The sequence below is a fragment of the Hemisphaericaspora subhashii genome, assembly GCF_019202705.1.
Source record: "Hemisphaericaspora subhashii strain CBS 10753 chromosome Unknown scaffold8, whole genome shotgun sequence".
NCBI classification, from domain to species: domain Eukaryota; kingdom Fungi; phylum Ascomycota; class Pichiomycetes; order Serinales; family Debaryomycetaceae; genus Hemisphaericaspora; species Hemisphaericaspora subhashii.
Window position 1 is genome coordinate 194,106 of NW_026057207.1, and position 25,352 is coordinate 219,457.

Here is a 25,352-nt window from a genome sequence, read left to right on the forward strand (position 1 = left end):
ACTATATTCGCTGTTGTATTACGTGTATCACGTGTATTAAGGCATATTAATATATAAATAAATAAAAGAATTGTTCCCATTACAGGACGACTTAATATGAGTGCCTTGGAGCCTTGAAACGCAGCTCATTTAGGCTCCAATTGGTTTGACAACAAGTGAAAGCAACCCACCAGCAACACCTCCTATATAACCACCAACCAATAAAGTGATTGGCCATTGTTGCCACGGTCTATCCCAATCTAAAGGAATAGGAATAGCACCCAACCAACATCCAGCAACAGTCAATAAAGAAGCAGACAAAATAGGATGAACAAAAATTAATCTATAAATATGATCTTGTTCGAATATTTTGGTAAATTGATTAAAATCCAAAGCATATAATACAATCAAAGGATTGAATATTAATTGAGATAAATGTAACGCCAATAAAATGTTCTTAATTGTAAATCCATAGATTGGTCCACCGAATAATATAATCACAATTAAAAGTGGGATTGATAATACCATACTCACGATAACACTAGATACGATTAATAAAGGAACATTCAAATCTTTAGATTTCTTTTTTAATTGACTTATTATCAAATAATTATAGACTAATTGAATTGGAATCAAGGTAAGAAACCCCACAAACAAAGTATATTCAATATTTTCAGTCAATCCTTGACGAAACATGTTCCAGAGTACTAATACATTATGAAATGGGATGAGAATAGCTTTATTCTTTATTTGAGGAACTGCATTGGCTGATGATTTGGTCGAGGTAGAGGACGTTCTGGTTGATCCATTCACCTTGTTGCCCACGCCAGCTCCACTAGGATTGGCTGATTTGGAAGAAAGTTTGGTTGAACTTGAAGTATCTGATTCTGGTGTGCTATGATCGCTCTTGAACGAGACTTGCTTTCTCGTTGACTTTGATTTTGCCATTTCTGGGGGAGAATGATGAATAGCAGAAAGGTCGTAGTGGTTATTGAGAATTGAAAGTTTTTGCTCCAACGGAGTTTTTGTTTTTCTGGGCCAATTTTTTTGGGCGAGCCACCGCTGCCACCTCCACCCACCAACAGGAGGTTTATCAATTTTGCACCCAAAATTTATAGTTCTTTTTATATTACAATACTATACATTCTTATACTTTATACAACTACACCACTTTTACATTCCTTCTAATGAATGTTCACATGCAAAAATGTCTTTCCAAAGATCTTGATAAATATTCTTTGAACTTACTTTACTTGCTAAATTTGTCTTTCTATCTTCATTCAATTTAGTATACGATCTTATTAAATCATAATCTAACATAGGCTTAGCATTAGTTTCGTTTACAGATATCTTCATCGCACCTCCAAACCTATTCAAACGAGGGTTTAATCCACAATAATGATATTCTTTATCTGTCAATTGCTGTTGTAAAATATACATTCTTCTATACGTAGATTCATCAACTGGGAAAACATTGAAGAAAGATCCATCACTAGTGCTTCCAATAATTTGAGTATCATCACCAGGTGTAGCCTTCTTTTCTCCAGATTCAAAGTCTGACTCACATGTAGGAATAGATCTTAGACAACTTATAGACGACCCGGTTTCAAATGCAGCCTTACTGAGTAATCGCTGACCATTAAGAGATTGTGGATCTTCTGGATCATATTGAATCAAATGAAGGACATTATTGTTATCAGCCACCACGATATAGATTTCTTCATCTTTACAAATAAAATCGGCACAATTAACATTAAGATGTTGTAAGTCTTTCCCCAACATAATCATTCTAAATGGTTCGGCATCAAACCCAACCAACCATATACTCTTTAATGGATCGGCAATTAAGACCAAATTCCCACAACTCTTCGTTTCTGAAACATAAACTGAAGTATCCAAAAATGCAACTGGAACCACCCCATCATCCTGTAAATCTCTAACAATTACCTTCTGTCCCTGTGCTACCAAAAACCTGCCACTAACTTCACAGATACTAGTTATTGCCCCTCTAGTATCTTCTTGAAATATTTCTTTGAATTTATGATTGGTCTCCGGACGACCAGGTTCTGGAACAATATCGATAATTTCCAAGATTTTAAAACTACCATTTGAAGAAAGATCTTCCATACGATATTTCCCAGTCCCTATAACAACAAATTCCTTTTTATTTTTAAATTTCTTACTTGCTGATCCAACATCTAATATCATCGATTTTATATTCATCCCAATTTCATTATCATCAAGGTCGAAACTGTCAATTACGGTCCAATTGTATGGTGATATCAATTTAATTGATCCCTTGTATGAAGTTGCCCGCGGCTGTTTATCAGGATATAATCCAGAAATTGGTTTTTCGTCCTCATCTAAACAATTATATGGAATTTCTTTAAATGTTGAAAGAATATAAGTGTTGGAAGCTTGGTGATAGGCTATTGATTTTATCAGTTCACCAATGAGGATGTGTCTCATGGGTAAATCGAATTCATAGATGAAATCAAGGGATAATTCACAAATCCGGGCATTCTTACTATTATCCAAAAAAATCAACCCATTCTTAATCTTTGAATCCGAAAATGCTGAGATCGAAACTGCTGGGATTTTCAGAAATTGAAAAATTCGTGGAATTGAATGGATAGGTTTAAGAATCAAATAAGGAATGATACCAGTTAAGAAAATACATGTATAACCATTCAAGTTTGGGAAATAAACCAATCTTCTTTCAATCATCGTTCCTTGTGGATATGCATTTTCTGGAGCACCAGTAATTGTCAAATCTTTCTCTTTTCTAAACATATAATTCTCCCCGTCGAAATATAATTTATACATCATAACCTCACCTCCAATAGTCAATATCGTTAAATATTCTTCCTTGTGGTATTTATCTCCAAGCTCACTAAGAATAATCTGTTTGATGAAAGGGTCTGGTGGTGCTTCATTTGGATCAAAAAATGCCAAAGTTAAATTATCTGTAAATCTATCCACATCATTTAACTGATAACATTTTTGATTATGAAATCTATTGAATGCGACAATTCGATTATCACCAGTTACCAAAATAAATGTCTTCAGTTTCGGGCCCTGTGGGCGCGATGCTGCAGTCTGATGACCAACTTTAGCCGCGGGAGTGGAGGCAGGAGTTGAACCAGAAACAGAACTATGTCTTCTTTTCACACCCTTGTTAAGTAATAAATTGACATTCTTCAGTACGGCACTTAATAAATGGGAATTGGCGATATACCCTGTGGTTATAATTGAATCCGTCAACATTTTTGGAATTTCAATTTTTGAATATGATTCATTATATGTGTTGATTGAAAAGATCATAACATCCCCACTTGCCAAAAAGATCATCAAGAATTCGTCCCTTAATATACTTGACAAAATCTCGTCATCCTTGATTTCATCATTTAAGGAAAGCCTCTTCTTAAACGCGTTATTGTATAGAACAATCTGCTTTGGTGTGATTTGTAATATGAATTTCCCATTGTTTAATTCGTGCATATTTATTGTAAGTTCATCATTTATAAAGTGTTTGGAATTCAATCTTGCAAAAGACTTTTCAATTTGAAAGATTTCTGATTTGAAATTGATATCATCTGAAGTAATCAAGTATTTCTGATTTAAATTCCACATACGATTCACTTGTGAAAACGTCAATGATGAGGCAATGATCGGTTGAATTGTTGGAGTTATTATATTCAATTTCAGTTGGGAATGAGTACCTGCATTTGCGATTATTGATACTTCATTATAGTTTGGATTAGGCAAATTTGATTTAAATTTCTCAGGTGAATAAACACTCAAAGTGAAGGATGATATGGGTCCATTATTAATAAGCTCGTCATGATGAACAAATTCAATTTGAGATTTCCCAAGAACTAATTTTTCTTCTTCTTCCTCTTCTTCCTTATACAAATCATCTTCATCCTCGTCTTCATCTTCGACTTCTTTCTCATCGACACAATTTGCGTGGTTTTCGTTTTTTATGTGACTCTGGTTTGCATCGCTATACTTGACTTGCACTAATGGACTATTTCCATTTTCATTGGCAAAGAACAATAAATCGTTATCCAATACAGCTACTTCACCAGGATACGTTAATTTGACATTCTCATATAATTTGGGTTCAACTATATCGATGTGAACTCTTTTAATAGTCTTCCCATCCAATTCAAAATTAATATAATAAAACTCTCCAGATTTCAAGACCATCAACACTCGATGATCATTGGGAATAGGTACAATACAACAGTCTTCTAAAGGCAATGCCAACTCAGTGTCATCTTGATAGTTCTTAGTTGAAGCAGTTACCAATGAAGTAAATGAATTCACCGCGATTCTCTTAACAATCCCAGCATTATCAACATGAAATATTTCATTGCATCCTAATAACAATACACCATTTAAGCCACTACCATTACCATGATAAGATAGTTAAAGTATTCCATTTAATAGATGAAACTATACTGAGATGGTCGTTTTTGTTTGTAGATCTAATGTCATAACTGAAAATTGCAAATTATCTTTTACTTTAGGTAATATTCCAGCCCATGAATGTGATTTCAGGGATAATATGGCTACAGTAGGTTCACGGTAATTATACATGAATTGCATATCAACAATTGTTTCAATTGAAGAGTCTAATGTTTGGGCATCAATGATAAAACTGGCATCGTAGAATGACAATGATTCGCGTGGTCTGGCTATCGGTACTTCTTCATTGACTAGTATGTCAGATTTCTCCCCATCCATCTCAATCTCATCTTCGTCGTCTTCATCCTCGTCTTCTTCATCATCGATAACGTCAAACGGAAGGAAACATAGTAGATTCTTTGATCGAAGACAACTACAGGAATTATAAGTAGGTTCCAATAGCAATTCCGAGACAGCCAACTTTTCATATGTTGAATTCTGCATTGAACTTTCATAATAATGGAGAGACACCGTTGTGATTGTATGTAAATGATGATCCCATTTTATTATTGAAAATTTTGCATATTTTGTCAGAACCATCAAATAATCAAGATGTGGATTTTCAATGGTTCTAATTGCTTTCAAATCAGTTATCGTTCCATGTAATTTGAATTGACTTATGAGCTTGAGTCTATACTGTGGTTTCGAAGGGGTTGATTGTTTTAGTAGAATCACTTCAAATATTTGTAATAATGAACCTTTGCCAACTATAAGGTTCTTGGTAGTTGTTGACATAAAATTGCATCCAACACAATTACCAACCCTTGATGGTTCTATAAATTCCTTATATGCATCCATAACTCTATATGGAATACAATTCTATTATTCTTCCAAATGTGAATATCTTCTTTCCAGTTGAATTTTGGCAACACTCAATTTCAGAGATGTCTTTTGTAAGAGAGGGCTTATATGCAGTATATCCTCGAAAGGTCGTGTAAATTTGTTCAAGGAATTCTCAAACAAAAAATAAAAGAAAAACATTCGACAATCCAAAAATAACTACGGAGGACCCCACCAAGGTTTCATCTTATTGACAACTTTAAGGAATTCATCAAATTAAATGATAAAGACATGACCATATCAAAAATGGAATTATCACCCGATGATAGTCCTAGTTGACTACTTGCATTTAATGAAGTCTTGTTTTAATTATTGTTTGTACTCACTTATCCATCCATCATCACAACACCATGCTGGTGATGGTTGATTTTCTTGTTTCAGAAAAAAAAAATAGAACACGGAAGCAACTGCTCTAATTGTTTTCGAACTATTTATAAAAATATTGTTATGGAAGTGATTTAAGTGCGTATATATATACCAGAGATCATAGTGAGTGATATTAGTATGAGACTTCATTGGTGGATTGGGAGTATTTGTAGAGTAATCTAGAAACTTATACTTGGTGCAACCAAATCAGGCCGGCCAAGGCCACTCGGTAAACATTGCTTGCATAAATCTTGGGGAAAGGACCGTTGCAAATAGATTTTCCTTAAATAATGCAGAGTTCATGATTGATTGATTTGTTCTTGGACGTAAAGTTTACAGCATATAAATATTTGTTTATTATCAATTGATCTATATACACCCTATAACATCTAATACACTAAGAGAAAAATAAAAGTGGCCCAGATGAATATAGCATGGGGTGTTTGGGTATAAAATTAAAAGGCATGCATTGGGGTTTTTATTATATAAACATCATAAATGAGATTATAATGCTTAAGACACCGGTGATTTCAACAGAATGTAACCCGACACCACCAGTGTAAATCGATAACTCTGGATGACTTGTGGTTTCTGGGCCACCAAACAATTGAGATGTAGAGTTCGAAGCAGCAATAGCAGCAATTACCCCAGAAAATGTAGATGTGGTTGGAATCTCAGTTATGATGTTATTGGTGATGACATTAATAGTAGTAGTTGGAGCAGGACGAGGTCTTGAAGATTCTGATGAACTTAATGAAGATGATAGCGAAGATTCAGAAGAAAGTGGACAGTATGTGGTATAAACAGTTTCTTCTTGTGTGATGATTTGAACTCCAGTAGTCACAGGTGCTGAAGTACAAGTACCATCACTGCATGTGACTTGGGTAATAACGGTAGTGTAGAAATCAGTTTCAGTTTCAGTGGTTACTTCTTGATTAGCTGGAGCTTCAACTGCAGATTGGACTTCATTGGCAACTGGTGAAGGTGAAGGTGAATTAGGTGCTATGGTTTGTGGGTATGATACTGTGCAGATACCACCGGAACAAGATTGTACACTGACAACTGTAGTACTAATTTCTGTTTCAGTAGCTGTCGTGTGAATTGGTGCAATTTCGGTGCTTGAAATTACAGCAGCATCTTCACTGGCAACTACACTTGAATATTCACTCCAGGTCTCGGTGGCCTCTTCACTCCAAATTGAGCTGGACTCTGACCTTTCGCTTTCGGCGGAGGACGATGGAATCTCAGTAGTGATGACAGTCAAAATACCATCTACAGTAGTGGTATAAGTAGTGTAACTATGAACTTCAGTAGTCACGGAACATTGTGAATATGAATCACAAACTGTGTGGATTTCACTAACTGTCTCATTTTCATATTCAGTTTCATCTTGATATATTATTGATTGGCCACTAGATTGTGATAATGAGGTAGTGGAGGTGGTAGGAATTGAACTATTCAGATAAGGGAAGAATGTGGATGATGATGCTTTGCATGGGATTGTGGAGATAATTGTGAATCGTACAGTCTGCAAACTAGATGACGAAGCAGCTAAGGCTGCACTTGCTAATAAAGTAAAGGGAAGTAATGCTTTCATTATGTTAATAATATTGTCTTTGAAGTTTGAAGAAAGAAACAATATAAGTTGCAAATATTTGAAAGAAAGCCAAGGGGAGGGTTCAGTAAATATATAGCCAAGAGAAATACAATGATGATAGGGCCTTCATTTCTGGAAGATGATGGGGAGCTGGTTATAGAATGATCAGACAAGACATTTTTGCCAGCACCCTTTGATGGAATAATGACCTTCTCGAATGTTATTATATTTTGCTGATCCACACGAAGGCTGGTTAGACGTTAGCCATTGATACAGATCTCGAACAAATAAATTGCTGGTTAGTCATTTCCTAATTGGGAAGGCACACCAGAAAAAAAATTTGGATTATTTTTTAGAGTTTTTTTTTTTGACTTTTGTTCTTTTGTTCATTTTATTTTTTATCTTTTCCATCAGATATGAACGTCATTCAATTTTCTCGTCTAAGAAGACACAAACGGGAAGTCACAGTTAGCCTTTTGACCAACAAGAACAATAATAGGGTTTCCCATTCTTTATCGTCTTGGCTAGAATAAGGGCAATCAGGAGTCGCTTAATATTGACAATGAATACAACTTTATTATTCTTACTACAATTCCTATTAATACTAGTTCAATCGTCAAACACGGATTCTATCAATGATCATCTCATCGAACTCAAAGACTCCCTGATCCAAGAAACCTTAGAAAAGGCGGATTTCTCATTTATTTATTTTTATTCTGACAATTGTCAATATTGTCATAAATTTAATCCTACATTTGAAAATTTATCCGTGTTATATAATAATTTGACAAACGATGACAATGAACATAAACGATTCCAAGTATTAAAAGTTGATGCTAGAAGGAATCCAAGATTACGTGAATTGTTTAAAATAAATAGCTTTCCAACATTGAAATTACTTCAATATGAAACAAAAGAAATATTTACTTATGAGTACGGAAGAGATTTGAATACCCTTATGGAATATTTCAGACAGAATGTTCATGTTGAACCTAATAATGCGAATTATAAATCCAAAGTTTCAGTGTTCCAGAATTCTACCATAAGTGATTTCATCAAGAATAATAAGAATGATCGATTAATTGTATTTACAATGTCATATATTTCAGATTGGGAAGATTATAATTATCCAGTTCATTTCTATCAACAATTAGCATCATCTAATAAGGATGTAGAGTTCGCAATCTGTGATATGGAATTATCTACTGACGTTACAGATATAATTGCCGATTATGAAATTAGTAATTATCCAAGTATGATATATTTTGATAAGAAAGGTAGATTTAAATTATTCCATACAAATTCACAGAATCATATTGTGAATGATGTTTTAAATTTATCTCATATTGAACAATTTATTAATAATATTAATAATGATGATATTACTGGTAAATGGTTTACTTCTACTCAAGAATTACATGAATATAATCAACAACATTTGGATTATGAAGGTCATAAATTCCAAAAGATAGGTTTCAATCAAAGACAAAGTAATAACAATAATAATGACAAGTTATCAGAAGAACAAGAATATGAGTTGTTATTGCAAGATCTTGAATTGTAGGTTGGCTATTGTTGATATCCGCCATGGGCAAGGGGGTGGCATTGGGAAATGATAGGTAAATTCCTGTATATAAATTTCCAGGTAAATTTTTTTTGTAATTGACAGATTCCTCGAGCAACCAAAAAAAACAGACAGCACACTAACTTTCTCTCTATCAATTGTACTTTTCTTAATTACTTACTTACTTGGAGAGTATCATTAACCACGACTTATCAATAAACACACAGCAAATCAAATATGAATATCTTTCGTATCCTTGGAGATCTTTCTCATTTGGCGAGTATATTCATTTTATTATATGCCATTGAACAGAATAGATCAATCAATGGTTTATCATTAAAGACTCAAGTGATGTATGTACTTGTTTATGTAACAAGATATCTAGATTTATTCACAAAATTTTATTCGTTTTATAATTCAGTATTGAAAGTCTTCTTTATTGCATCATCAATATATACAGTTTATGTCATGACTTATAAATATCAAAAAACAATCAAGAATGATATTGATACTTTCCCAGTGAAATATTTAGTTGGAGCATCAGCTGTTGCTGGATTGATAATTACTCATAAATATTCAATTGGTGAAGTTGTATGGTCTTTCAGTCTTTGGCTTGAGGCACTTGCTATCTTACCTCAATTATTCATATTACAAAGATTTGGTGAAGCTGAAAATATAACTACTCATTATATTTTTGCATTGGGGATTTATCGTGCTTTATATATCCCAAATTGGATTTATAGATATTTTGTGGAAGGCCATTTTGATTATGTTTCTGTGTTGGCTGGTATCCTTCAAACAGCAATTTATTCCGATTTCTTTTATATTTATTATACAAAGGTTATGAAAGGTAAGAAATTTGAATTGCCAGTTTAAGAATCTGAAAAAAACACAAGAGCAACAACGGCTATTTGGTTACAACAAAAGGGAGTAAGTACATAACTACAATATAGACAAGAGCATCAATTGACATAATACTTTCGCTTTTTATGTATTTTCTTTTTTTATTTGTATGTGAAATTTATCAGTTTTAATATACACTTGTGGAGAGGATTCACTCAATCCCTCTTTAATGGATAGTATTCAGTTCTCACTCCATCTTTGGTGACAATCAAAATCTCTAAACCATCACCAACATATATATGTCTTTCAGTAGCCGAAGAAAATGCATCTTTAACTAATTCAAGAACTTCTTCCAAAGATAAATATTTCAATGGTTTCTTTACTTTCCCATTAGTTCCAGGTTCAAACTGATTCTTGAAATTGACTTGATTATCCAAGAATGGCATAATCAAACTAGCAGCTGCACCACCTGCTCTACATTGTTCTCTTTCATAAGATCCAACTGGATCATAAGAATATACAGCACCTTTTCCTTCTTCATCCAATCCTGCAATCAAAGTACTCACATAATATGGGAAAAATCTCTTTCCATATAATAAATGTTGAATATATCTGGCAGCACTTTGAATACGTAATTTCTTCCCTCCATTATCAAATTTATACCATTTTAATTGTTGACGAAATCTATCTATCAATGCAACTCCATCGGCAGCAAACCCATTCGCAGTCATCAAAATATCGTCACCAACATTGAAGATCTTAGGTTCATAACGTGATTGAATCGAATATCCTTCAACTTGTCTAGTATCCCCTGCCAATACCGCAAAATCTTCTCCTGCAATACCTAGGACGGTACCACCATTGTCTGAGTATGGATTGAATCTGTGTTCAATTGGAAGACATACATAAAGTGACCTTATAAGACTACGATGACAACAAACGTACAACAGATAGTCGTTTATTATGTGTAGAGATTTGTCAATGCTAATCAATTGATGGCTGTCAGATATCTACAGGTACATTTCAAGCTCCCTCCCAAAGACAGTGGCAATTTTTCGCACCACCAATTTTTCATTCAGTTTTGAAATTTGTACACGACCATTTCATTAGATAAATTAAAGAAGGACATGTTTCCATCAACCAACATGATTAGTAGAAATCATTCAATTCGGGGTCAATACCCTGCTAATGAGGTTAAGTATGTTGGCCTATACCAATTATAAATAGTCGCTTGAACAATTGACCAAAAAAAGTATTGCCAACATAGTCTTTTTCTTGGCAACCAATTATTCAATCAATGACAACAACGGAGCTCCAGTTGGTACGTATATGCAAAACAGGACATTGTAAGTTGTTGTCTGTTTTGACGTCAATGAGAGTATATATGAGTATTTTGAAGATATTGCAAAATGGAGTTTGTTTGGCGAGTTGAACTATTTCTGTTCAAATTGCTGCAAAAAAAAGTGTTTGGTAAGTAGTTGATAAAGAATAGATGCACATCCACATGTTATTACAAACATACCAATGACTAGCTTTTCGATTTCTAGTGAGAATGAGAAACGATTTCTTACATCAGACAGATGTGGGTGGTCGAATTGGTAAGAGTTTAAACGGATATTGTCACCCAAGTTATTGAACAAAACAATATCAAGAGACGTAGAAGTATCGTTCATTGGGCTCGCTCTTCGGGGATTACTGAGATAATACCCCAAATATAGGCAGCGCATGCCATTAGAGAATTCTGGAAATACCACACTTAGACATAAGATGTTCAAGGAGCTTTTCGGCTGAAGTTGTACAGATAATTGTCTCATCTTGACTAATTAGATAATCTCTATATACAAACATTAATCACGATCAGGAAACTAAAGACAACATCCTAATTGGACAATGATTTCAAAAACTGAAACGTAAAATCGAAAACTCACAGTTTGTGACATATGGACTAAGCTCATCTACCCAGACTTAAATCACTTCATATCCTGCATTTTGGACTTAGATCTCCAAGCAAATCTCTATAATATAAATACATTATTCATCATTAAAAGCAGCGGATCCCATCTCTCTATTGTTGAGCGGAAGCTTGTTGAATTCTGGCGATATAAGCTTTTGATATAACATTCCAAGATCTCATATATTTTTCTTTACATAAATTAATACACTGATTTTCTTGATTAGATAAAGCATCTTGAGGAGTATAAATACATTTATCAAAACAATTTTCAGTTATGGTACGAACTAATTCAGTTGCATTTGCAGTTGCTAATTCTTGAGATATTTGTTGTTGAATCTCTTGTTTTAATTGTTGATTTTTCATACTTGGACCAGCAGAATCTGATGCTGATGATGTTGGTTTTGAAGATCCAAAGAGTGCCATAATGCAGTTTGTGTATATGTTGTATTTACAGTTAAAACGGTTATATTGTTGGTGATGTTCCAAAACAGATATCGAGATTTGCGAAAAACTGATAGAGAGACAAACATACAAACTTTAAAAAATAAAAAGAACATTTTTTTTTCATAAATTGAAAAATTTTGATTCGAAAGATTTTACGAGACGGATACCGGATGTTTTAGAAACTGTGTTACGTGCACGGCGTTTTAAGGCCTTAAGGGCAGTGGGTTTTGTAACAACACATGCATATTTAAAGTCACACCAACGCATCTCGTCAACTAAACGCATCTCTTTTCTTCCTAGATAGTGTGTAAGTGTCTCAAGTATGCCGAGTGATAGTGATTCTTCTAATATACAAGCGTCCAGTGAAAAGCCGGCTCATCTATTTGTTCTAATTCATGGGCTATGGGGAACTCCGGATCATTTATCCACCATTGAACGATTATTAAATGAAGCATTACCGGAATGTAGCCAAGAACAAATTGTCACTATGAAACCTAGATCGTTTAGATTTTGGAAAAGTTATGATGGTATAGAATTGAATAGTAAAAAAGTTACACAAGAATTGTTTTATGAAATTGAATCATTAAAGGAAAAGAATAACTTAAAAGTTACTAAAATTAGTTTTGTTGGATATTCATTAGGAGGATTAATTGCAAGATATGTGATTGGATTATTAGAAGAATTGGATTTCTTCGATAATATCGAACCAGTATTCTTCACTACATTCGCTTCACCTCATGTTGGAATTAAACTCTTTGGCAAGAATGCTTTTGAATATATTGCTAATAAATCTGGTCCTTATTTATTTGGACAATCAGGAGCCGAGTTATTTATTGCTGATAATGCAAAAATATTAGTTCAGTTGGCACAACCCAATTCCAAATATTATCGAGGTTTGTTGAAATTTCAAAAATTAATGTTATTAGCGAGTATCAAGAACGATAGAACAGTTGCATTCTTCACGTCTTATATATGTGAATATTCTCCATTTGGTGATGATTGGAATAAAATCAAAGTGAAATATTTGAAAGATTTACCTGAAGCATTAGTAGCCAGTAAAGTAGTCAAACCGAAATTTGTTGATCTTACAAGAACTAGATATCTATCCGATGAAGACATGCGCAATTTCCGAGGAAACATACAAGAAGAACCAGCATTTATAAGAAGAAACATCTTTACTAGAGCCTTATTTATATTCATCACAATATTTGTGTTCTTACCTTTTTGGACTCCATTTTCCTTAATTGCATGTTCATTAATGACATTGTATAGTAGCATAAAGATTAAAATTGTGCATCATCCTGATTTGCTGGCGCATTGGATGAAACTTACTGATTCTGTATATGGAACACAACCAGTTGATCCAGAAGATGCTAAAAAAGGTGAACAAGAGAGATGTGAACGTCAAAATTTGGCAAAGCATCATCATTCAGTTAATGAAGAAACGTCAGATCTTACTTATAACATGGTAGAGAGAATGTTATATACCGAAGATAGAGTTCTTGGAAAAAGTTTAAAACCTGGATTGGATGATACTGATGATTCATCTTCTGCATTGAACGGGAAACCCAAAGTCCACAGAATTTCCCATGAAAATCATACAAACGAGCCAACTTCCGCTACTGTAACTTCCACTAATGGCTCACTGATTGATAATAAAGTTGTTGCAGGTAAGCTATTCCCCAATGTCTCAATAAAAATAAACTATGATCAATACGACGAAATCGCCAGGAAATATACTCCTTTCCTCAAATCAAAGGATTATGAATCATTCCCAACCTTTACAGAAAAGACCAGATTACCGGTTGGTGAAGACAGAAAATTCATAATTGATTCATTAAATGAATTAGATTGGATTAAGATTCCTGTCTATTTAGATGTGTTGAATGCTCACGATGCAATTGTGAGTCGTAGGGGACCAAAAACCCATTCGAAAGGTACAGCAAATGTCGGACTTTGGGTTTCTATATTAAGAAACCATTTCGTGGATGAACAAGGTCACAATGAGAGAATTAAGTAGGTTTGTAGAACAATGTATCCGGTTTATTTTTAGGTACAATTGGTAGCTCAGTCTCGTAGTAATTTTTTTTCTGCTTTGTTCTGTTGCTCTGGTTGGTTAGGCATCTCGTGGTACCATCATCCGTGGGAACTCCGTGGTCCAAACAGCAATCTTTTTCATTTATGTAAACAGTGTAATTTTCGTTTGACTACAAGCATAAATACCTTACTTTCCTTTTGATTACAGATCAAGTCAAGTGGACATATGGCAGAGATATAAATTTTTCACAATGATAATAACGAATTCACTAAGGCCGATCCGGACGCTACCATTAAGAGCACTCACTCGATCATTTACTACCAATATCAAACACACCAGTCCTTCAATTATACGATCCCCAACCAGCATATCTCGTAAACTCATAGGTGCCGGTCTAGGTATTTCAATATCCACTTTCATAATATACAAACAACGTCAACAAGAAGATCAAATCTTACGAAACGATTATGAAAGTTTCGACACGCCAATCCATGAACTCTTCCCGGAAAAGGGAGTAGAAACATATGAAATGGGTTTATTTCGTGCTTCACAAACCGAAGAATCTCAACAATATGAAAAACACCGACTGGAAAAATTGGCCCATGCAAATCCAATCATTCGAGTCTTTTATTATCTACGGTTTAAATTTGAAGATTTGATAATGGATCCATGTATTACATTTGCGAGATTTATTGAACTTTCATTCATTTTCATTCCTGTTCTTGTATCATCTCCCATATGCTGGTTTGGCAAGAAAAGAAAACAATCTGATGGGACTATTGTCAGGGATGGGGCTAGATTGTGGTATAGATATTTACGATGGACTGCGGAAATTGCAGGAGCATCGTTTATAAAATTAGCACAATGGGCTGCATCTAGAACTGATATTTTCCCGAGGGAGATGTGTGAAGAATTGGGTCATTTACATTCAAACGTGAAGCCTCATGCTTTATGGAAGACGAAACGAATTATAAGTAATAGTTTTGGTGGGTTGGCATTTGAGGAGATTTTTGATGAATTTAAAGAAGTTCCATTGGGTGTGGGTGCAATTGCACAAGTATATGTTGGGAAATTGAGTCAAAAAGTGTTGGAAAGAGGGATTATTGAGGAAGAACAATTGGAAAGGAGATTATTTAAACATATTGAAGAAGAAGATAATATTAAACGAAAACAATTCTTTGAAAATATTTTAGTGACTGAACAACAAGATCCATTATCTTCTGATCAATATGTTGCTATTAAGGTTCTCCATCCTAGGGTTGAAGTTAAGATTAATCGAGATTTAAAAATTATGAAATTTTTTGCGAATGTAATTAATATTATTCCGACAATGGAATGGTTATCGTTACCAGATGAGGTTGAACAATTTTCGATTTTAATGAAGTTACAATTAGATTTAAGAATTGAAGGATTGAATTTATTTCGATTTAGAGAGAATTTTAAAAGTAGATTAGATATTGAATTTCCAAAACCATATCTTAATTTCTCAAGTCGTGAAGTTTTGGTTGAAAAGTTTATACCTGGTATACCTTTAAGTAAATTATTGTCACTTACTGATAATTTCGGTAAGAATTTATCCAAAGAAGTTAGTGATAAAGGTTTAGATGCATTTTTGAAGATGTTAATTCTAGATAATTTTGTTCATGCCGATTTACATCCTGGTAATATGATGGTTAGATTCTATAAAAATGAATTATTTAAACATGAAAAGGAATATAAAATTGTCAAGACTTCAAATGAAGCTGATACAAACAGAATTACTCATGAATTATTAAAATTAGGTGATGATCAACAAGCATGGTGTGATCGATTGGAAGAATTATATGAAGAAGGATATCATGCAGAAATCTGTTTCTTAGATACTGGATTAGTAACTGAATTAAATCGAGTAGATAGAGTTAATTTCATTGACTTATTTAAAGCATTATCTGAATTTGATGGATATAGAGCTGGTGAAATAATGGTTGAACGTTCAAGAACTCCTGAAACTGCAATCAATAAAGAAATATTTGCAATCAAAGTTGAAAAATTGGTTGATAAAATGAAAGAACGGACATTTACTTTAGGAAATATTAGCATTGGAGATTTATTAGATCAAATATTGGGAATGGTTAGAAATCATCACGTTAGAATAGAAGGTGATTTTGTAACAGTTGTAGTGGCGATTTTATTATTAGAAGGAATTGGCAGACGATTGGATCCAGAATTAGATTTATTTGCAAGGTTTGTATATGCAATGTTATTTGGATTTCCTACTGAGAATGATATTAGCATGTTTTTAATAGCATAGTTTTTGTACATAGAATAAGTATCATTCTCAAGTTTGAGTGAGATTCCAAAGTAAAAAAAAAATAGAAGCAAATTTTATACTAACATTTCTGATTAGTTCATTACCTGTATTAAGAAGATTAGGTATACTGAAGGATGGAAGAGAGATTTTAAAGAATGAAAATTCATTGAGTATGATTAAAGTATGGTTGGTCTTGGAAGTTAGACAATTTATTAATGCTTCAATTCAAGATGTATGTATAATTCTTATTTATTGTTTTATGTGGAGTGATCTTGATATACTAACATTGTTTATAGATTCACGCTTTAGTTAAAGCTGATATGTTAAGTCCAAATATTTGATGAAACAAATTGGGTGCAAATAATGAGCATTAATTTATATGCTAATTGCAACACTTATTCCTGGAATCCTTTGAAAAATACAGCTTATTCTATTTAATTATCTTTTTTTCGAAGAGAGCATGAAACGAGTAGTGTAGAGAATATATAGTCAGGCGTCAGCCTACCTAAATAAAATATATTTAAGACAAAATGATGTGTCATAGTTCACAAGCAAGATAGGGGATTTAGATTGGTAGATTTATTTATTTAGAAGTGAATGAATAATAAATAAAGTCGGTACATAAATAGACAACGCTTAAACAATGACTTAAGAGTTAATTAAAGTAAGAATATGTGAATCAATTTGGGTTGCACCAAATGATGATGTCATCTACTAACAAACTAAATTCTGTCACACCGAGATGCATTATGTCACCGAGACGCCTATCCTTACGTGTCACCGAGACGCCTATCCTTAGGTGTCACCTGTCTTGGTGATCAATTCCGAGAAAGAGAATGCTGGTAACTCTAATTAAAGACATCTGAAGTTAGAAATTATTCTCAATATACAACAATCTCTCTCAGTTACCAATCCCTTTTGTCTCTTTCGTACGAATCTGATTGACTACCGTTTCTTGTTGCAAAATCTAATAATAATAATAATAATTAATAATAACAAGGGGGGGGGGGAAGGAAGGGGGAAAATAAATCGCGATCGAACAATTTCATATAAAAAAGTTACAACTGGTAGCGACATACAGATAAAAAAAAAAACAATGTGTTGTAAAAACCAAAAAAAATACATCTTTACTGTAACATTCAATCTGTAACATTCAATTCAATTTAATTCTTTAAGATTCCTATAAACACAATGTCAGATATTCTGCTGCTGCAATTAGATGGACTGACGTCAATGACTTTAAACACTTCACTGGTTGAAGCTGATCGAAGGTCATTAAATGAGACTTTCCACTATCTACATCCCCACTATCACCCTCAACCACATAATCATCATCCTTCCCCCACAAGTTCAGCATTCGATTTGGCATTTGAAAGTAAGAATCCATCAATGACTCATCTACATCCATCAGCAAGAGTAGCTCAATTAGAGCCAGAAGAATATGCAAGAATAAATGCAAAGGAAGCAGAATTCTTAGAGAAGAATAAAACTGGTTGGATTCATGGTTATCATGTACCTTATAGTGTTATTACTTATGATAGTTATCTGCAATATTCAACAAAGAAGAAACTAATAAAACATTATGATCAACATCTGTTTACACCAAAAATGGTAATTAATCAAATTGAACATTCTGCCTTTTCACGTAAAGATTCAGATGCTTCTATAGCCCATATACCAATACAAGAACAAGTAGATCAAAGAGTTGGAGAAGTTTTAATTAAAGAAGAAAGCGCAGGTGCTTTTTCTGGATATTTCTCAATTCCAAGAGTCAGTTATAATGTTCCAAATACTTTTAAACATAATAAGCATCAATTGAGATTGATGAGTGATGTTCCTAAATTAACGTTTCAAAATAATTTCACCCTGGATAATTTAACTTATGTATTTGGTGGTTTATATGTATGTAAACTTACTACATTTAAGAATTTAGGTTTACCTCTGGATGTTGATATTTCTCAAATATCTGTATATTTCCCATATGAATTACCTCCATTTGTCAATGTCAAAATGTTAACAAGTCCCTTTATGCAACCATATAAACAATTCTTTATGTTTAATGCTTCACGAGGATCAGTAACATTTCAAGATACTTCAAGCAATAAGGATTTTCCAGGTCATATACTTTCAATGTCATCTACAAAGATATCACCTAGACATTTTTTCTTTTATGGTGGATTTGAACTTCAAACTACTTCAGTACTGTATAATCCGGAAATCAATCGATGGATACTTCATAAGAAATTAATCCCCAATGAAGATGGATATATCATAGATACAATATCATTGAAATTTACCAAGATTAAACTTGAAAGAAAAAGTGGAGGAGTTGAAATTGCTCGATTGGGTACTGCAATATGTTCAAATATTTATGAGAATCCTACAATTAATAATAATGAAGAAGGCGGGATTCCAGGTAGGATCCCTCTGCCACCTGTATTCACACATAAACAAAGTACTCCTGTTGTACGAATCCCAACTCAGCAGAATAATCCAAGCACTACCAGTGTTAATACAAAAGGTAGTAATGCACCAAAACTCGAAAATAGCCCTGGGCTTCCACCATCTGCTGTACTGAGAAGTAGAGGACCAAGTCCTCTTGCATCGATGGCAAATACGCTCAAACATCCTCAGCTTCATAGGATAATCACCAATCCTTCAACAAATACTTCAAGTAGTTCTCAATATTCTTCCCAAGATTCCACAAGTTCAGCTAAAACTCCAGGCAAACAAGTAAAAATAAAGATTGGTCCCAATATCGCTGCTCAACAAATTCAAACCTCCGGTTCTTTCAATTCACCTCAGACCCCATCTAGTGCAACTGCAAAAATGGTAAATGTATTAGGAAAATCAACCAGAATATTCCATAGACATCGTCATACACCGTCAGATGGAGTACAAATGGCTAATACTAATTCACAATCCGGTTCATCTAAAGAATCTCCACTCAGAACCCCATCTGTCAAATCTCCCCATCCTTTGAAACATTCTTATTCAACAAAACGAAAACCGAGATCGGATTCAAATAGTTCAGGTGGTAGTACTAATAATGATAGCCGGGGAGTTTCTCCCGTGATTCAAAGTTCTGCTGCAAAAGAAAGACCATTCACACTTTCACAATCATCGTTTGGGTCTGACTATGGAGGAAAAACAGACTATTCTGCTGGTCCTGTTAGTAGTATTAGTGCAGGTGGAAGTAGTAGTGCTGGAGGTATGCCCAGTGCTGGCAGTGGAAGTGGTAGTGTTCCAATTGGATCTACAGGTAGTACATATAGTTTTCCAGCATCTGCCACATCTGCAACCACAGGAACGTTTTTTGGAGAACCAATAATGGAAACTACAAAAAGTGAAAGTGAACCAGAGAGATCGGCTACTCCTTCTACTGTTGCTGATGTCACCCCTTTTGTTGATGGCACTCCTGTTGCTACTGCTACACTATGTCCCAAGGCTGTACCTGCCCCTGATCGGATTCTTTCTGATAATAGTCTAGTATATGATGAAACTGAATCTATAGATTCCGACGCGACTAAGACCAAAAACCCATTATTCGATGACGCAATCTCGCCGACTTCATTGGCAAGCGTTTCAGTATTTGTATTTGGAGGATTCACCGTTGTGAAAAATAAACCACATCCCCACAAAGCGGAAGAAGAAGTGGAAGACGATGGCGACCTTCCTCATAAGAGTGATATCACGCGATTTAAAGCCACCAATGATCTACTCAAGATTGAATTAGCAACCAAAGAAGACCCACTTTGTCGGATTGGATTTTCGTTCCTTCCAGAAGCATTAGTGTTTACGGTGGGTACTGATCGTGAATGTGATATTGTGCTTGATGATGAGGATGGTGCAGTAGAATGGCCGGAACCGAGGGGATATTTCGCTTCTGCGTTGATTGATCATCGACATGGGGTAGTGGAAGAGAATTGTACGTTGGATGTGAGTGGGAAGCGGGATGAGATCTTGTGTGGCATTGACCAGAGAGTTCAATCACCGGCGATTAGTACGACTGGTAGTACGGGGTCGTTTCAGTTTGGGGGTGGAGGACAGGGAAGTGGCGGTGGTGGTGGGAGTAGTATAGGAGTAGGTGGTGGTGGTGGCGGCGGCGGTGGTGGAGTAGGAGGAGGAGTGGGGGCTTCGAGTATGGCGGCAGTGAATGAAGCTGAAGCTAAACCGGAGAAATTCTTTTGCGATAAAGCATTTATGGTCCAAGGTGGATGTAATGAATCGATGAAGTTTTTCGGTGATTTCTATATGTTTGTATTTGAATCATGCAAATGGGAAAAAGTGATTACTTATGCTTATGATTATTTCAATATTCCATTAGCTCCTGATGAAGATGATGATGCTTCAAGGTATACCAAGGAGAATTTAGTTGAGAATCCTGAATTAAAAGAAGCTGAATTAAGAAGTTGTCATCATTCAGCATTATATTATAAGAATGAAGAACGTGATTATTTATTCTTTTTAGGTGGATTAAGAAATGATTTCTTGAGACATTATGATAAAGAACCTTATAAGAGTGATAAATTTGATGTATCGAGATTTTCAAGATTACCATTAGCAACAACAAATGAAAATTTATTAAGAATTGCAGTATTAAATATTCAAACTCAAACATGGAGATTTTTAAGATATTATTTCGATGTAAATCATGCAATTACAAAATCTTATATTGAAACAGTTGGACAAAATCCAGTATATTTAAATGCAAGAATGTCAGGAATGGCGGGTACTATTTCTTTATGCGAAAAGACCATTATAATGGGTCAAGGTACGGTTATTTTTGTTCCGGAAAAGAAAGATGATATGGCTGTGCTTAAGGAACTTATCCCTCTTGATGAGGTATTATGGGGAGGACATGCTTTAATTACTTTCCCTGGTTTATAAGTTATTATTATTATTATATTATATTATTATGTACTCTTGTATAAATACGACAAATGTATAATTTTTATGACACATTCCATTTTTTACGACAATTGATTATTTCTTTTTTTCTTCTGTTCTCTTGAGGGTTCTGCCTCTACCAAATAGAAACCCATTGAAAAATTTTAATTGCCATTCAAAGAAAAAGAAAAAGGGTTTAATATTTTGATCCATACGAAAGTATACATACCATTTTCACAAAACAAATATTTTATTTCTACAAGCCTAATCCACCACAGCGAGTTGGAGTTCAAAGAAGACGTGTAAAGCTTCAAGCTGCAGAAGCTGAATTAGATATGGTTACTGGTATGTTCAATGCCTTAGTTAGTCAATGTCATAATAAATGTATCAATAAGACTTATAATGAATCTGATATTACTAAACAAGAATCACTTTGTTTGGATAGATGTGTTGCTAAATATTTCGAAACTAATGTTCAAGTTGGAGAAAATATGCAAAGACTTGGTCAAACTGGTGCATTAATGGGTAGAAGATAAATATAGAATATCAAATTGTTATTTAAATTTCTAGTTGTTTTGTATATATATATTTAAGAAGATTATTTATAACTTATCACGCAAATGGCTATTTCTTCACTGTAATGGGTTACATAATAATAATAATAACAACAGTTCAAATATCGTGTGCTATTTACATATTTTCTTGGATCTTTCACACCAACTAATTCCATCCCAAAGCTCTACCTACTCTTAATTTAAACCCTTCCCAAGTCTGTATTTTTGGTCTCACATCCAAAAATACACCCTCAGAACCTCCGCTATAAAAATCAATCACATATTCAACTCTAGTCCCACATCTATCAATCACCCAATCATGTCTATCAAACGGCTTCTCCTGTCCAATCACCGACTTTATCCATGCTCTAGGGGTTAATTTCTTCAGATCTCCTTTAAAACTAGTCAATGTAATCCCACCGCATTTGGCCATAGCTTCTTCATGATTGGCTTCTTCCCATAACATGATATGACGCCATGTTCTTTCATTAACGGAATTATGAATGGGGACGACGGTTTGCATGTCGGTAGAATCAGGATTCCAATTTTTTCGTTTCATGGCCTCATAGAATTGTTTTTGGGAGGGATAGATCCAGTTCGTGTTTGATCTTGTTCGTGGAATCGAACTTATTTCACGTTCGTTGGGGAGGTTGACATTCGTCCACAACCAACCCCATCACAGCTACCGTGAACTTAGTGTGGGCCGCTATAGCCAAGAAGAAGGGATTTCGACGGCTTCATTTGGGGTGGTGACTGAGACTGAAACGTTCTTGATCCATGCTGATCGAGTATTGTGGTCTACTGGACATACCGGTTGGTCATCGGTTGTGATGGTGTTGGTGGCTATTGGTTTTGAAATGGTCGTATGGTGGTCAACTGGACATGCGGAAATATCTTTTGGTGGTTCTTGTTTGGTTTTCCAAAACCATGAGGTAATTGATGATGATGTGTCTATCGGACACTTTGGTTGGTCTTTATCGTTTGTTCCCATTTGTTGCGTGTAGCTTGATTATTGGATATTTTGAGTTTGGTAATCAATACTATCTAAATCCTTATAGGTGAAAAAAAAATTTGATTGGTACTGCACAGTGGCTACTTAAATGTCGCGACAAGCGAAATTCGCTTCCGGTTGTCAAATCTCTGAGTACAGATCCAAGTGCAGTACAGTGCTGCCATATTCGGCAACGCTTCTATTCCATATAGTTGAAGTAGTAAGCTGTGCATTGTCTAGTGAGAGTCTACTACTGTACTGGAAAATTCTAAGAGGTCAGGACGACGATGGACAGGTAAGCATCCCCTATATAGTTTGAATGGTTTCCATTCCGAGAATCAAATCATCTGGCTCCTTCCAGAGCTTCGATGTTAAATACAAAAATTGTGCTCTTAAAAATATGATCCTATAAAGATAATAAAAACTATAGCCTAGACTGCACTTAATTTTATAGATACACACGTAGTAAGTTGATGCTTATGAACCACTTGTAGCTTTGTAGGCTGCCAAAACAGGTTTAATATATTTTCTTCTTTTCATCAATTGAGAATTCACCAGCACCAGCATTTACAACCAATAATAATCCACCAACAATTGATAATACTTGGAAAAATTCATATCTTAAGAAATCACGTCTGGCATCACGTGCTTCATAAATCCAAAATTGATTGGTAAACACATTATAAATAAACAATAATACAAGAGTTACAGCAGCAGCAAATTTAGTCTTATAACCAATAATAATGGAAACACAAGCAATTGAACCAATAACAATGATTACAAGTCTACCAACTGACCAATTAGCTGAAAATACAAATCCTAAGAATAAGAAGACTAACAAAAGTCTACCAGCTAAAAGGAAATATTTTCTATAATCTTGATTATCAAGCATTGGTAAACCAGGCATATTTAAAGTTCTCTTGTCTCTTACAATGGTATCTGAATAAGCTAATACTAATCCTCCAACAACCGATAAATTTCTTAATATGAATTGACCATCAAATAATAATCCATATCCAATACCTTGTAAGATTACAATTGCAACCAATGCAATAGTTGCAATATTATCTTTCTTTCTAATAACAACCATTGTTGAAGCTATAGTCATAACAATCATATTATTAATTAAAAATAAAATTGTAAACCAACGCCAATAGTTTCTATAAGTATTTAAATAATAAACTTGTTCTGACCATTGTGTAAAGATTCTAATTGTATCTTCATAAAATGTTGCCACTAAAAATCCTCTACCAATTGCTGGTACATAAGGTTTTAAAGGTTTAAAATAATTATCAATTAAATCTTCAACATTTTTAGAAAATTGTTCAAATTTTTGAAATGGATTTCCTGAATTTGAAATTGCTCCAATATTATTTGATTGAGATGGAATCCCGGATGGAATCCCGGATGGAATACCTTGATTTGGTATACCTCCTCCACCTACTGGTATTCCTCCTGCTCCTCTAAATTGAGAATTGAATTGATTTGGTCCACGATATGACATTGAGTTTTATCTAATTATATATATTGTGCTATGAATTATAAGCTCTCTTGATCGAAAATGATTGATCCTAAAAATGAATGCAAAAAGACACTATGAAAAGGGTCTATTTATACAGTTGGATCTTTAATAGTAACTGTATGGGTTTGTTGTTTTCTCTTTCTCTGTTATTAGAAAACCAATTATTTAATGGAAGGTTTAAATAAAACTTCTTATGGCTTTTTCCTAGAAAGTATCTTGAAAGAATGAAAATTTCAATAAAATTCAATTGTTGAATTGAATTGGAATGAAAATGAAATAAAAATGACAACGAATCAATCTTTTTTTTGTGTGACATTCATTTTGTAAGGAGAAAATGTAAGTTTAACGCGACAATTTTACTTTTCACCCACCCTATTTCCTATTTAGGAAATCAACCGGATGTACTAAATATTTCTATGTTATGCTACTACATACACAGAGTGAGAGAGAGATGTTTGTATAATCTGGTTTATGTAATAAATTTATATTGGCAGTTTGTTTCCTTAGCTCGAGATCTTTTTCTTGGATTGTTACAACTTATAACAACAGCTGAAAGACAGATTATCGTCCAAGTTCATGACCAGTACACGCTGGCTTATTTGATTGACTCGTAGCATCAACAGCCGCTTAACCGTTTGGCAAGGCTCTTTCACAAGCCAAATTCTCCTTGCATTAATTGATCATCCATATATCTGATAAATAAACAAACAAGTCCGCAAAATAAATCTTAATCAAAAAAATATTCATTTAAAAAATATTGTTGATGGATCACCCCAGATACTTAGTCTTCATATTATAGCTACAACATAATTATGCGAAGATGACTTTTCCCAATATAGATTCTTGCCGTGAGGTACACATGGGAAAAACATATCTTCAAATAAAGATTTCGACTCCTTTCCCTGGCTTTAACATGAGAAAACAAAAAGACTATAGACAAGTCAACAAGAACATGCTATCTTCTCCGTGAGCAAAACTCTAGGGGCAATTGAAACAATAATAGTAAT

General features: G+C 34.2%; 12 protein-coding genes across 12 annotated transcripts; 4 read left to right on the plus strand and 8 right to left on the minus strand. All coding sequences in view use genetic code 12, as the record gives it.

The window, feature by feature from the left end:
- Nucleotides 1–129: 129 nt before the first annotated feature.
- J8A68_000483 (mannose-ethanolamine phosphotransferase) lies at nt 130–927 on the minus strand (the record flags this gene model as incomplete). The annotated part of the gene is made up of 1 exon (XM_049408855.1): nt 130–927. One exon carries the CDS (start codon nt 925–927, stop codon nt 130–132), a length of 798 nt encoding a protein of 265 aa, XP_049266285.1.
- Nucleotides 928–1,152: 225 nt separating this feature from the next.
- Nucleotides 1,153–5,250, minus strand: J8A68_000484 (cleavage/polyadenylation factor CFT1; the record flags this gene model as incomplete). Its single annotated transcript, XM_049408865.1, has 2 exons — nt 1,153–4,272; nt 4,447–5,250. 2 exons carry the CDS (start codon nt 5,248–5,250, stop codon nt 1,153–1,155), a joined length of 3,924 nt encoding a protein of 1,307 aa, XP_049266286.1.
- Nucleotides 5,251–6,139: 889 nt separating this feature from the next.
- Nucleotides 6,140–7,255, minus strand: PGA38 (Pga38p; the record flags this gene model as incomplete). Its single annotated transcript, XM_049408876.1, has 1 exon — nt 6,140–7,255. One exon carries the CDS (start codon nt 7,253–7,255, stop codon nt 6,140–6,142), a length of 1,116 nt encoding a protein of 371 aa, XP_049266287.1.
- Nucleotides 7,256–7,817: 562 nt separating this feature from the next.
- Nucleotides 7,818–8,819, plus strand: J8A68_000486 (uncharacterized protein; the record flags this gene model as incomplete). Its single annotated transcript, XM_049408886.1, has 1 exon — nt 7,818–8,819. One exon carries the CDS (start codon nt 7,818–7,820, stop codon nt 8,817–8,819), a length of 1,002 nt encoding a protein of 333 aa, XP_049266288.1.
- Nucleotides 8,820–9,056: 237 nt separating this feature from the next.
- On the plus strand, nt 9,057–9,695 carry J8A68_000487 (uncharacterized protein; the record flags this gene model as incomplete). Its single annotated transcript, XM_049408898.1, has 1 exon — nt 9,057–9,695. One exon carries the CDS (start codon nt 9,057–9,059, stop codon nt 9,693–9,695), a length of 639 nt encoding a protein of 212 aa, XP_049266289.1.
- Nucleotides 9,696–9,877: 182 nt separating this feature from the next.
- J8A68_000488 (proteasome core particle subunit beta 6) lies at nt 9,878–11,335 on the minus strand (the record flags this gene model as incomplete). The annotated part of the gene is made up of 2 exons (XM_049408909.1): nt 9,878–10,506; nt 11,185–11,335. 2 exons carry the CDS (start codon nt 11,333–11,335, stop codon nt 9,878–9,880), a joined length of 780 nt encoding a protein of 259 aa, XP_049266290.1.
- Nucleotides 11,336–11,727: 392 nt separating this feature from the next.
- Nucleotides 11,728–12,039, minus strand: TIM13 (protein translocase subunit; the record flags this gene model as incomplete). Its single annotated transcript, XM_049408920.1, has 1 exon — nt 11,728–12,039. The coding sequence occupies one exon, from the start codon at nt 12,037–12,039 to the stop codon at nt 11,728–11,730; it is 312 nt and encodes a 103-aa protein (XP_049266291.1).
- A 343-nt stretch (nt 12,040–12,382) lies between these two features.
- Nucleotides 12,383–16,729, plus strand: J8A68_000490 (uncharacterized protein; the record flags this gene model as incomplete). The annotated part of the gene is made up of 4 exons (XM_049408931.1): nt 12,383–14,076; nt 14,396–16,372; nt 16,485–16,620; nt 16,685–16,729. The coding sequence occupies 4 exons, from the start codon at nt 12,383–12,385 to the stop codon at nt 16,727–16,729; spliced, it is 3,852 nt and encodes a 1,283-aa protein (XP_049266292.1).
- An 850-nt stretch (nt 16,730–17,579) lies between these two features.
- J8A68_000491 (uncharacterized protein) lies at nt 17,580–21,814 on the plus strand (the record flags this gene model as incomplete). The annotated part of the gene is made up of 2 exons (XM_049408942.1): nt 17,580–21,270; nt 21,594–21,814. 2 exons carry the CDS (start codon nt 17,580–17,582, stop codon nt 21,812–21,814), a joined length of 3,912 nt encoding a protein of 1,303 aa, XP_049266293.1.
- Nucleotides 21,815–21,998: 184 nt separating this feature from the next.
- CYT2 (cytochrome c1 heme lyase) lies at nt 21,999–22,391 on the minus strand (the record flags this gene model as incomplete). Its single annotated transcript, XM_049408953.1, has 1 exon — nt 21,999–22,391. One exon carries the CDS (start codon nt 22,389–22,391, stop codon nt 21,999–22,001), a length of 393 nt encoding a protein of 130 aa, XP_049266294.1.
- A 147-nt stretch (nt 22,392–22,538) lies between these two features.
- Nucleotides 22,539–22,823, minus strand: J8A68_000493 (uncharacterized protein; the record flags this gene model as incomplete). The annotated part of the gene is made up of 1 exon (XM_049408964.1): nt 22,539–22,823. The coding sequence occupies one exon, from the start codon at nt 22,821–22,823 to the stop codon at nt 22,539–22,541; it is 285 nt and encodes a 94-aa protein (XP_049266295.1).
- Nucleotides 22,824–23,340: 517 nt separating this feature from the next.
- ERV29 (Erv29p) lies at nt 23,341–24,327 on the minus strand (the record flags this gene model as incomplete). The annotated part of the gene is made up of 1 exon (XM_049408975.1): nt 23,341–24,327. The coding sequence occupies one exon, from the start codon at nt 24,325–24,327 to the stop codon at nt 23,341–23,343; it is 987 nt and encodes a 328-aa protein (XP_049266296.1).
- Nucleotides 24,328–25,352: the final 1,025 nt, after the last annotated feature.